Here is a 13,490-nt window from a genome sequence, read left to right as displayed (position 1 = left end):
TGTGTATTAGGATATTTTGTACCATTTAAACATGGCGCCTAAAAAATAACGATCGGACAGTGGTATTGAGTCCGTTTTCTATTGCGATACGGAATTAACTGATTGGTGCCGGATATTTAAACGCTAATTTGGGGCGGCTTCGGTTCGCCACAACTTTAGAAACTCAATAGATGATGACGGGAGCACTCTCCCAGGTAAGACTATCTTGGGAGGCAGGGGCCGTATTAGACTAACAGTTTGATTATACGGTTGGTAATGATATCATAGTCAATGCATCGGGTATTTGTGCTTTACTCGTAAAGCGTGCCACATATTTTTTTACATCTGGGTTATAATGCCTAGACGTTTGTGGTTTGAGTCTATTACCCGTCCTCTCTTTGCCTATTTTGAAACACCATGTCGTATTAGTGATTTCATACCGATAATATGCACTTTTATGTATGCTAGCTAGATATGCTGTATGAACGGTGAATACAACATCACTATGTCTATTACCTGCCTATTTCCTTCGAGAAATCATGTGATATTGGTTCCTGTATGCTGATAACATGCATTCTTAGATATATGAGCTAAATATATATATTATACTATAGTATCTGAGATGGGACTGATAATATTCAGCTCCAAGTAGAATACATATATATTTTAATATGGATGCAGTATATACTTTGCTTTAAGACCAGTTTGCTCCTAGCTGACTATGTATGATGGGATCTTTGGAGTTGCAATAAATGTGTTCTGATAACTACTCTTATCGAGTGTAAATTGTTACGACAATAGATCTTATGGAAGAGACTATTTTTAATATGGGTATTTTTTCGTGAATATTTTCACGTATAGCGTCAAAGACACAGTGCGGTGATATTTTAGAGCTTCTAATTTTGCGTGGAATGGTTTTTAATGAGTATATGGACTAGATAAGTATTCTTACCTTTTTATCTCTTATCTTCTATTTACAGAAATTTCTATACAATTTCCTTTGAATCATTAAGGAGTTATGAACTACATGGGGGTAATTAGCTCTATGAAGAAGCCTGTTTGATTATAGTTCCCTTTGCTCCTGTTATCAAACGTAAATTTGGCCAATACTATAAGGATATTAAAGCTGAGACTAGTTATTCACGTGTATATGTCTTTGCGTAAATACCCTTTTGGGTGAGTAAGGGCTAATTAATATCTAAGCCGAGAAATCTAAGGATTTAATTTTCACCACTAGATATTGAATGTATTTATGATGGATGGAGACCTGACCACTTGAAGAGAATACGACTTTAGCTAAGTATTATGAGTGGTATTATTATATTTACTATAGATAACTATCTAGGTTGCATAATGATCTATTTCTATGTCTCCTTTATATTCTATTAGTCTTATAAAGTATTGGACCATAGACAGGTCATACCTGGAATGTGGTGTCTGACTTCGTGAGGAGTCTCTTATGGTGAGTAATTGGCATGTCTGTCTGTCTGGAATACGATAGGATCGGTTTATCCTCAGTAGGAATTTACTTTGCATTAGAGTTACGATTTTTTAGTTACGATTTAGAATTGTGTGTTAACTATGGAGATACGGGTTCTTTTCTTGTGACTATAATGATGCTACAGACACTCTTTGTTACTATTTTCCACTGGTGTCTTTATCCTCCCTTTGCACTTTATTCCTTGGTTATATGCGTCTTGACGAGTCACATTACTTGTTTAATTACACACCTATTATGTTTAAACACTGGGTGATTGATCGGTGACTTTGCAACCTTTTCCTGTCTTCTTTTTTATACTTCGCTCTGAAGTTTGCCCTTCCTTTCTAATATTGGTGGTGGTGAAGAATAGTCAGTTTGCAATTTAATTTGTATACATTATTTGTTTTTGCTGTTTCGTTGTAGCCCTGAAGAAGTCATTGGGTGATTCTTTCCCGGGTCGAAACACGTGTCGGCTTTGCTTTTCTGGCTACACTTTGTAAGAATCCAATGAATATTGTATGAAGTCTGACAGTGTGATGGAAATCTCACGTTTGTGAAAATAAAGTAAAATAAAATTAAAGGAACTGACAATGAACTTATGACATGGAAAGAATATGATTTGGTTTCTGTTTTCTCTTAAGATTTATTATTTGCTCTGTTGTGCTCGGCGACAATAATTCTTTTTTCTTGTTTTCTTTGTGTTCACACAGAGGAGTCTTGGGGACGTAAGTGGCCATTTTTCCCTTGTTTCCTGGAGCAACTTACTTTAGGATTTACTGTTATAAGTTGGAGTTGCGCAAGGTTAGCCCACCCACGGTTCGTGTTCTATTCAACTCTCCTCTGTGCTGCCTCATGCAAAGCTTCTCAGAGGCTGTGCCCTATGGAGAATTCTCTCTCTGAGGTCCCCAGCCCCATGTTTGTCAGGGTCTTGAGCAGTGCCCTGCCCTGTGGTGAATGCTGTCTCTGGGGCCCCCACCCCCACCCTTCTCAGGGTCTGACTCCTGAGCAGTGCCCTGCCCTGTGGTGAATGCTGTCTCAGGGGCCCCCACCGTCTCAATGTCTGACCCCTGAGCAGTGACCAGCCCTGTGGTGAATGCTGTCTCAGGGGCCCCCACCGTCTCAGGGTCTGACTCCTGAGCAGTGCCCTGCCCTGTGGTGAATGCTGTCTCTGGAGCCCCCACCCCCACCCTTCTCAGGGTTCTGAGCAGTGCCCTGCCCTGTGGGGAATGCTGTCTCTCGGGCCCCCACCCCGACCCCCACCCTTCTCAGAGTCCTGAGCAGTGGCCTGCCCTGTGGGGAATGCTGTCTCTGGGGTCCCCACCCCCATCCTTTCCCCTGTCAACTCTCCTCTGTGCTGCCTCCTGCTCTCTCTGGGGCCCCCACCCCCATCCTTGTCTTCTCCCTCTCAGAGACTGTGCCCTGTGGGAAATGCCCCCTCTGGGCCCCACCCCCATCCTCTTTCAGGCTTGGTGCTCTCTGACTGAAGAGAAACAATTTAACTTGTTACTTTTTTTCTCTTCAGTCCTGGGCCAGGCTGCAGGCTGCTTGAGAGAGAGTAGCAAGCCTCTCTCCCACAGCTCTCACTGAAGAGCTTAGGGGGCCCCCTTTGTTTACTGCAGAGTGGGCCCCCCACCATCCTCCCCCAAGTCCCTCTGTGTGCCCCCTCCCCATTCACACAGTTCTACCATCTCCCTCTCCCCTTCTGCATTGCTTCTTCCATTGAACTGCCCTATTAAAATGAAACTGTTTCTTTTTTTGTGTGGGATGCTACCTGCCGGAAGAAAGGTTGAAGCTAAACAGACCTGATGTGCATTGCTCAGGACTGTGCTTCAGCACTCACTTCAGTGTGGGGCCGAGGGGGCCCCTTCAAATGTAGTGAAGCCTGCCCCCCCCCACCCCCCCCACCGCAGGGACCTGCGGGGGGCCTTTGTTACGTCCCTGCTCCGAAGGAATTGGAGCCACAACATAGAAAAAGCCCCCATTTGCAAAGTTCACCAAACAGATAAGAGGGCTGTAAGAAATTGAGTTATTGGTTGAGAGGGGAGAAGCTCTAATTAAGCAGAAACCACAATCCTTGTCAGGGTGAAGTCACAAGCAAACCTTAAATTATCCTGTGCTCTACCCTCGGATAGCTTGGCACAAACTCAGTAATGCCTAAGAGGCAACGGTTACAGTTATTATACAGCAATTCAAAGAGTAATAAAGTAAAACCGAACACAAGAAAAAAAAAAAGAAACACCAATAGAGTAAAATGTAAAAAATTATTTTTACAAAATGACAAAAAATTCAGTCCTTAGAACCAGAGGTATGCAGTTTTCAAGTTTTTTAGTGAAAATAGCAAAAAACAGCAAAAAGCTCAAACTGTGGTTATCTGGTCGTGCATGACCAGAAGAAAGTCAAAAGTTCAGCCTGACCACGATGGAGCATGGGACTGCTACAGGAACCCAGTAATCCTGCTGAATTAGACTACCTTAAATCCTGGTTGTGAAGCATTAAGGATGCTTCACGCAACCGAGGCGATGAGAGGTCCTGGTGTGGAGAAGCAGTGAAGGTTCTGAAGAGCTGTGATGTGAGGTTGTCATGGAGGATGCAATCAACAGGGTCTTGCAATGCGTGATCCTGCATCGAAGATGCGTCATGCACTGGCTATTTCCGAAGAAGCTGCTGGATTTTCAGTGGGGGCTGTGGTCGACGAGGGGCTTACGATGTGAAGACCTGCATTGAGGATGTAATCACCTTCCGTCTCCTCACCCACGCACACAAAGCCCTACACAACCAAGGCCCAGGATACCTCAACAGCCGCCTCAACTTCTACGCTCCCACACTCTTCGATCGACCGGCCACGCCCTCGCCGCCGTCCCCCGCATCCGAAGAGCCACCACAGGAGGAAGGTCCTTCTCCTACCTGGCCGCCAAGACTTGGAACTCCCTCCCGAACCACCTCCGCCTGACCCAGGACCACCTTGCCTTCAGGAAGCAGCTCAAGACCTGGCTGTTCGAGCAGTAGCGGACCCCCCCCTCCCCTAGCGCCTTGAGACCCTCCGGGTGAGTAGTGCGCTATATAAATGCTTTGATTGATTGATAGCAGCTTTGATGAGCCTGCGATGTGAAGTCCTAAGTTGGGGTTGTATTGTACAGCTGTTCTGATGTGGAGTTTTCAGGAGGTGCTGCGTTGCACGGAAGCTCCGATGCAGAGTTCCTGGGAAGTGATGCATTGCACAGTGGTGGTTCTGCTGATGCAATAATTGGACTGGAAAAGCACCTTCAAGCCCACTTCTGGGGGCCCAGGACTGGGGTAGCACCACATGTGAAGTTGTCATGGAGGATGCCATCAACAAGAGGCATGCGATGCGTAGTCAAGTGCTGGAGATGTGTTGTGCCCTGGCTAGTTCCAAAAAAGCTTCATACCCACTTCCAAGAGCCCAAGACTTGGCGGGCACCACTTGGGAGGTCAGGACTCAGAGCTGGCAGAGTCCAGGTGCAGGGTTCCAGATGGAGCAAGACTGATCTGTCTTGATGCTTCTTATCAAGAAAACTGCAAACTAGCCCTTGGAGAAAATCTGGTAGTCCTGGGTTCAAGATGCACGTCCAATCCTTCCTCACTCAGACAGGAGGGCAACGGGCAGCCCAGCAGGGCAGGAGAGTGGAAGTCCTTCTTGCAGCAAAGCAGAGTAGCAGTCCTTCTTCTGACTCTTCCACAAGTCCAGATGTGCACTGGAGACAGTAGCGGCCGGTGGTGGGAGTGCTATCAGGCAGTGACGTGGGACGGGGAGGGACAGGGTGGGGGGTAGTAAACTTCAGAATACAGCCACATACAGGTAAGTAAACATGTAAATAAATAAAATGAATTTCGTTGCGCGTACTGCATCGTCACATGCATTGAACTAAAGCCATGATTTTTTGTTGTTGGTTGTTTTTGCCTCCCATGGGGCTCAGCTTCTCTTTCTGGTTTTTCTCAGGACATCTTTGGGTACAGGGAGCATGCGCTGTGGAGGGCTGTGAGCCTCCTGTGCTATGCCCTCTCCCTAGGACTCCTGCCGCTGCTCTTTCACTGGAAGCCGGACTGGCACGTGTGGGCCACCTGTGTACCCTGCCGCCTGGAGGACGCGGACCTCATCCTGCTGAGGACAACCGTGAGTGGCTGGCTTCTTTGAGAGTACCATGAGCTGTACCTCAGAGGTAACAAAGGCCCTGATTGCAACCTTAGCGCTCATTCCGCGTCAGAAACAAACTCAGTGCCTTATTTACAAAATGTTGCCGCAGGCCTTCCAGCTGCACTGCCCTACGGCAAAAGAAAATGGCAGGCATGTGCGCTGTACATCAGATCCAGCGCATTCCTGTCCTCTTCCTATGTGTTGGCGCACAATGCAGGCACCCTTGTGCCATGGTGCAAGGAGGCCTGCGTTGTGGGGGTGATAGTCGTTGTGCTGGAAGGAACACCTTCCTGCACAAAAACAATCACACAAGAGGCTTTTTCTTCTTTCTATGTGTGCTGCAGAATGCAACACACAAAACAAAGGAAAAATGAGGAGAAATAAAGGTATTTCTCTTTGTTGTGCCTCCCTTACGCCTCTTCCTGAGAGGAGTAAGTTTTTCGGCGCTGCATCAGAGTTCCGATTCCTTGTAAATCTGGGGCAGTGTCAAAAAGACATGGGTGCTGTGTGGGAATACCCCCTGCAACACCCATGGCACGCCCCTTTAACACATAAAATTGTGTGAAGGGGAACAATACTTACAAGGCTGCAAAGTGGCTTAGTGTTCTGTGTTACATATGGATCAGGCCCTTGTGCCACCGGAGCGTCGCAAAAAGTGACGCTCCGGTGGCGCGGCCTCATTGTTAAGGAGGCCTCCAAATTGCAAACACAGGGTAATATTTACAAGGGGATTGCACCACTGAAGTGTCACTTTTTTGAGGTTCCAGTGGCGAAATGCCCTATTCCATATTTACAAAATCACATTAAGCCACGTTTTGTGGTTTAACATCGCTTTGTGAATATGGTACACAGGGGCATATTTACAAAAAGAACGTGGCGTGTGGTGACGCGCCAAATTTGGCAACGTCGCAATCCGAATTTTTAAAATGCAGGCATGTGCCATATTCACAAGCTAAAAAGCCTGCCTATCTCCAGCTCAGGCTCCCCTGCGAGGGCAATTTTTTATGTGCAGGAAGGAAACCTTCCTGCACATAAACAACCAATATTGGCAAATTTCTCTTTCTATGTGTGCAGCAGAATGCTCGTATCACAGTTCTATGACCAGGTGTTCCCTGGCGTTAGACTTTGGTGCGGCCCCAGACGTGTAAACCTGGGGCAGCCTCAAAAAGCAACGGGTGTTGTGGTGGAATACACGCAGCAACGCCCACTGCCCGCCCCTTTGCCGCAGCGGACTGTTGCAGAAAGGGGCATATTAACACGGTGGCACTAAGCCACGTTAAGTGTCTTAGCACACCTTGTAAATATGGGGAATGCCGTTATGCCACCAAAGTGTTACAAAAAGTGACGCTCGGGTGGCGATAGGGGCTTTTAAATACGTCCCTTTACACCCTATAGGTGTTTTCAAATGTCACTCAAGCAAAGCCAGGAACATTTACAGAGACAGAGTCACAAGAAAGAGCAGATGTACCCCCAGGGATGCACAGCTGTACCCGGGTGGACACTTTTTCAGAATTCACAAATCTTCCCCTTCACCTGGGGGGCGCAGGCCTTTACGACTATTAAGGAAAGTAAAGGAACTCTGTGGAAAGATGATATTGTGGGCTTGAATGTGAGGGCTATCTCTTTGTGAACATGGCTCGTGAATGTAAGTTGCATGTTTCTCTTAGTATAAAATCACTTTTTCAGTTCACACCGCTTGCCCAGGTCAAAGGTTTTGCTCACGCAAAGGTTCTGTTCGAATAAACCTGCTGAGAGGGCGAGAGGGATCGTTCCAGGGGTACTCTCTGAATTTCTTCAAACCCGCAGAGTTTCCTGTTTGTGAAAATTCACAAAAGCATCTCTGAACCGTCCCCCTCTGGAAACAATTGTGTTATATCCTCATATTACTCATGTGTGTTACCCAGGCTCACTGCCTCCTAGCTGCTCAGCCAGAGTGAGAGATGGTAACGGAATGTTGGTGTGACTGTGATGCGTGGAATGTTGGTGTGACGGTGATGCGTGGAATGTTGGTGTGACGGTGATGCGTGGAATGTTGGTGTGACGGTGATGCGTGGAATGTTGGTGTGACTGTGATGCGTGGAATGTTGGTGTGACTGTGATGCGTGGAATGTTGGTGTGACTGTGATGCGTGGAATGATGGTGTGACGGTGATGCGTGGAATGTTGGTGTGACGGTGATGCGTGGAATGTTGGTGTGACTGTGATGCATGGAATGTTGGTGTGACTGTGATGCGTGGAATGTTGGTGTGATGTTGGTGTGACTGTGATGCGTGGAATGTTGGTGTGACTGTGATGCGTGGAATGTTGGTGTGACGGTGATGCGTGGAATGTTGGTGTGACGGTGATGCGTGGAATGTTGATGTGACGGTGATGCGTGGAATGTTGGTGTGACTGTGATGCGTGGAATGTTGGTGTGACTGTGATGCGTGGAATGTTGGTGTGACTGTGATGCATAGAATGTTGGTGTGACTGTGATGCGTGGAATGTTGATGTGCCAGTGTGGATGGGTGGGGACTGTTGGAGATGGGCTGAGCCGCAGGGAGGCTGACCCTGGTGGGGCTGGAGGGAAGGCTGGCAACTGGAATATGGGCTGATGTACATATTTACATAGAACCAATAAAGAAGTCTACAAACTCCACCTGGCTACCTGTATCAACCTGTCATAGGGCAAAACAGATTGGAAGTGTACTCCTGACGAAGGCAGGAATAAATGCCTCGCTCGGGGAGGAAGGCTGCCAGACATGCAGAGAGGTGAGGACGGTGCTATGGAAGGGGGTTCTCCAATGGGGCGCATACTCCCAGGGAAGAAATAGTCACTTGCTAGAAGGGTGCCTCAGAAGGTACGCGTGCCTGGATTTACTCCTACAAAGATGGACTTCACGGAGGTGTGAACACACCTGTGATTGTCAGATGTTGGCAGGAGTACTTCTGGCCACCCCGTCTATTAATGAAAGTCGCAGGAAGCTCCTGGACGTTGCTTTTCCACTAATCGTAACATTTTCATTTTTATAAGGATGAGTTCAAGCAGTGCTCCAGAAAGGAAGTGGAATGGATTAAAGTGCCAACTTGGGTGAGCTCTGTGATTGGCCAGCCGCCTGCTCTTGGCACTGATGATGAAAAGTCCATCATTTCTAGAGCCGTGCGGACGTCAGACTCCAAGGTAAAGATTCTGCATTTGCTTCATGAACTTCAACACCCAAAGCTTCCTCTCAGCCAGACTCACAGCTGCGCGACATTCAGATGAAGCTTAAGGAGCCATCCAATGAGGCACCTTGGCTGGCTTATCACTCTGCAGCTGCTTTTTAACTACAGATAATCTGAAATGAGACACAAAATGATACACCTATCAATGCCCTCCCATCCTCCCTGGCCTGGGCTTTCAAAGTACCAAGACCATCCGCGGGGGAGGGGCGGGTCTGCTCAGCTTCCCTCCGACGTCATCCTCACAGTTTGCCCTCATCACCCCTCCATGGATGCAACCCCGCGGAGGAGGGAGGCGAGCCTGGGTTCATAGCAGGGTCTCAACAGGACTCATGCGACCACAGACCTCCCAATAAAGCCGCTTCCTGCCAGAGAGCCTCAAACATGGAGGACCATGGGGGGGGGGGGTAGGGCGGTCCAGCAGTAAGGGCATGACGAAGGAGGGGCCCCAGGGAGCCCTTTCTTCTTCTTGTCTGGAAGGCCCGGCTGCCCCTGTCCACGGTGGCATTGTGGCGCTGGTGATGCTCTGAGTTACCCAGGTTGCTGAGCAGCTGCAGTCTCCTCCCTCTGACACAACCTTCCCTAAGTCACATGCATGTTTGCTTTATTCTCTACTCATGTATTTATGCACACTGCCCATAACTCATTTCAAGCATCACAACCTCTCCTCCTCTGGAAGTCAACCCCTTTCAATTTATCAATCCCTAATCCTGCCTAGGAAGCTACTAGCCCCCAATCATCTGCATGAACCCCCCCCTCACCAATGACTACACCAACCTCCTATCAATCTAATCTACCACAAAAGATGCTGCGGAGTTACCCCAATAACTAGTAACACCCAATAACACTGGAGGAACCACTAACCCAAGGTTCCAAGGTAGCCTGCTGCCATAAAGCGCTTCCACGCCTTACCAGGGGAAGTAAGCGCTATATGACTGCAACTGAAGCACAGTACAACATTTAAATTACCTTTTAAGTACTGAGCAGTTTCAGCAGGAAGTAGGAAACTGCTGCACAATATGAGATGCAGGTCACATCACACAAATGATCACGGTCAGACTTTGTTTCCGGATTAGTTGGTCCAGAGTTTTAATGGAAATGTCCCTTATGTTGGGGCATGTCCCTAGCGCTGGGATGCCCCTGGGTGACCATGCACTCTATAAATGTTCCTTCCTTCCTTATGTTTGGTATTACTCCACTGATGTTCTGCTAATAAAGAACATGAGAAAAACAACATCTCCATTCACTGAGAACCAAGAGGCAATCAGCATTTGACTGTTGATTAGATCAAATGACCCCTCCCCCCCTCCCAGATCCAACCTTGTGCCCTCAAGAGTATTATTCAGTTTCTGAGAGCAGAATGGATATTCACTACCTTCATGACTCCTGAGACCAGAGTAGCCTTGACCAATCAAGGGTAGCAGCTCCTACCCGTGGCTACGCACACATGACATCTATGATGCAAACACGTGAACCCCAAGCTTACTACAGAGGGGCCGATTCACAGAACTAACTTAAGACAAAATCCTAAACTTACTACTTTTGTTATTCACATAAGTTAGAATTTTGTCTTAAGGCAGACTTAAGTTAGGATTTTGTTTTAAGTCTGTCTTAAGTCTCTCTTAAGACAGACTTAAGACAAAATCCTAACTTCTGTGAATACCAAAAGTAATAAGTTTAGGATTTTGTCTTAAGTTAATTCTGTGAATCGGGCCCAGAGTGTCTGAATGTTGATGTAAACTACAAAAGTAAAAACATTGGCACTGGACAAAGTAATTATGACAACCAATTCAGATCTTTCTTTATATTAATCAACACTAATCATTTTTATTATGATATTTTTGGGGATTTTGTATATTTCCATAAATTTGTGTGGCATCTAAGATTATTTTACTTGGCCTTAACTAATACTACGTATGTGTCTTTGTTGATTATAGGTAAAACTAATTCGGGTTCAAAAAATCCCCTTTGTTTGGATCCAGTGCAAGAAGAGGTTTGTGAAGGCTGGGTAAGTTGATCCATTGCAGTGCAGTGCTGGTTTGTGAAGGCTGGGTAAGTTGATCCATTGCAGTGCAGTGCCGGTTTGTGAAGACTGAGGCTCAGCTTTTCTAAGCAGTCATGGAACGCAGCACCGCAGCAGCTAAAAATACTGCGTTGCATGACAGGGAGGGTGCAGGAGAGCACCATATCTACAGAGATATGACTCTCTCGTCCCCTCTCTCTAGCACCGTTGCAGATTTGAGCTGCCATGGTACACACCTTAGCGACATAGAACTAGGGTGTCTGCGTGAGTCTACCATAGGTTTTGTACCGGAAGGGTTCCCTTCCAGTATGAAATACCATACGTAGACACACTTTTAAACTTTTCCAAGTTTGATTGTTTGCTGCACAGTGCAGCGCGCATGCAAAGTCGGAAAAGAAAGGAGAAATAAAAAAAATCCTTTTCATGCTTCCCTCGAAATGTCATTAAATTTTGGCGCTAAACCCTGTCTACTATTGTTTGTAGATAGGGCTTTGCAGCAAAAGGCATGGGTGGTTGCACAGGAATGCTTATGTACCACCTATATAACGCCCTCTTGGTGCTAAGTATCACATAGCAGTGTTGTGCGTTAATTTTAAGGGCATGTTTTGCTATGAAAATTATTTTAGGAAAAAAACATTTTGTTCTGCTAGCGTCACACTAACCGAGCACAAATGTTTTGTAAATCTACCACTAACTGAGTTGCTCCAAGCACTGCCATTGCGGTTTGCGAGAACAGGGTTTGTGATAAATTGTAGTGCAATGACGGTTTGTGAAGGCTGGGTGAGATGACCATTGCATCCAATTAGGCAATACCTAAGGTTGGATGCCCAAGACGTAGCCACCACTCTTGAACTAACAGCGAACAATCGACAGCAGGTGACTCATAAGCACAACAAATAGGTGAAAGGGCCCATCTGCTCAGAGCAGCCATAGGTGGTTTCAATCCACGCTAATTGGGACAAAAAGACTCAAAAAGAGCTTCACATGCCCTGAAGTGTGCTTTGCTATGGTTTGTAAAGCTGAACCGACACCCAGACCTTGCAGGGCAGTACCCGTGTGTTCTTCAGTAGTAGCAAGAAGACCAGTCCTCTGCTCTGTTGGAAACTAGAAGAATTGTGGACAAAAATCAAGTCACAAGATGAGCAGACTCAAGCACCAAGATGCCGAAGAGTTAATTAGCACTAAAAAAATGTACATTGTAAAATAGTAAATCCAGGGGCATCTGATCCAAGGTCTCAAATAGATGTTTTTGTGATGCCTTCAGCACAATCAGAAAATCCCAGGGGGAGCCAGTACCTTACTTGGAGTATTCAGGAATAAAAAGCCTTTTCGCAGTCTGCGATACCGAAGGATGCAGGACGACTAACCCAGCCCACGGCATCCGTGAAGGCCTGGACCTCAGCCCACTTTACACGTTCCTTTTGGGTGATATCCTGCGCGAACACTGGACCATTCAAGATCCAAGCACTCCATTCTCAACCTCACAGTTTCCAGAGAGGTAACTGTTGGTATTTGTGCGCTTTATACGTTGTTTTAACATAACATAACATAACATAACCAACAGAGAAGGCTGAAATCTTGAAAGCATGGGGCCTGGGCCACATCGAAGATCACGACGGGGACCACCACTAACTCTAACACCAGGGTAACTCATTTCCTCCGAATCCAGTTGGGTTGAATCAACACTAACTTATGCTTTCAAATTCTCTACAACATCCAAGGAATCAGTGGAAAAAGAGGGAATGGACAGAACTGATCTGTGGATCAAGGAGATACTAGAGTATATATCCTCATGTCAGAGAATCATAAAAACTGGCAACAAACATCGGACCCACTCTGGTTTTCTTTTTACAAACAGGTATAGAATTGGCTGAGAAACCAAATACAAATCTCCTTGAATACAAGCGGAAAGATGCTAAATTCTTGGCAGGTTGAGAATCCATCTCTGTGGTAGGAACACCCGTATCCATCCAGAAGATCGCACATATAAATTCTGAGATCCGAGTTGCTTTAACATGCCATTTTTGATCATTGATTAGAAATCCCAGTTGCAGCAGTAGGAGCATTCTTTCTGAGTATGTTACACCTTCAACTGAAAAGATGGTAGGTGGACTAGCCACGAGAACACCCAGCCATGCGTATTATTTGATGCCCTCCGAGTGCAGAAGCAATTTGACATGAATTTGACATGAATATTTGTGGGGCAGTCTGTACTCTAATCAACAATTCAGTGACCTGGAGATACTTCTGGTGTTCCTCCCAAATGGTGACATGATGATAAATATCCTGAAGATGTTGTACGTACCATCTCAGCAACATGTTGGAAGGTATCCATTTTGACACAGATATTGGGAATCCATGCATTTAGATGTTTCAGGACCAGCACTAGTTCCCTTGACTCTGGGCGCCTCAAATATTATAGAGTATAAGTCCTTTCGCCTGTCTGGAGTTAGAGAGGACTTTTGGAGCAGCTTGTGACTTCCTACCTGCAATGTCCTGTGTTTGCATGAGTTACTTGGCCTAGGTGTAGGAGCTATTCTTGAGTCTAGAGGAAGTAAAGCAAATTAGATCCATTTGTGACCAGAGAAAATATCCATCTGTCTTGAACATATTGATCTCATTAAATCCTGACCTTGCTGAATAGAGCCCCCCTCT

At 46.3% G+C, this 13,490-nt stretch overlaps 1 protein-coding gene across 1 annotated transcript in view; it reads left to right on the top strand.

Moving 5' to 3' along the window:
* LOC147684259 (putative cation-transporting ATPase 13A4) overlaps nucleotides 1–13,490 on the top strand; it is a 202,679-nt gene that overhangs the window by 52,893 nt on the left and 136,296 nt on the right. Inside the window, exons 2-4 of the mRNA XM_086944656.1 lie at nucleotides 5,418–5,591; nucleotides 8,625–8,771; nucleotides 10,750–10,820. Coding sequence (XP_086800782.1) covers nucleotides 5,418–5,591; nucleotides 8,625–8,771; nucleotides 10,750–10,820 — 392 coding nt within the window. The remainder of the gene's footprint in view (nucleotides 1–5,417; nucleotides 5,592–8,624; nucleotides 8,772–10,749; nucleotides 10,821–13,490) is intronic.

The sequence above is a fragment of the Lissotriton vulgaris genome, chromosome 11 (genome assembly GCF_964263255.1).
Source record: "Lissotriton vulgaris chromosome 11, aLisVul1.2, whole genome shotgun sequence".
Taxonomy (NCBI): domain Eukaryota; kingdom Metazoa; phylum Chordata; class Amphibia; order Caudata; family Salamandridae; genus Lissotriton; species Lissotriton vulgaris.
The sequence above is the reverse complement of the archived record's forward strand: the minus strand, read 5'-3'. Positions and strand labels throughout refer to the sequence as shown.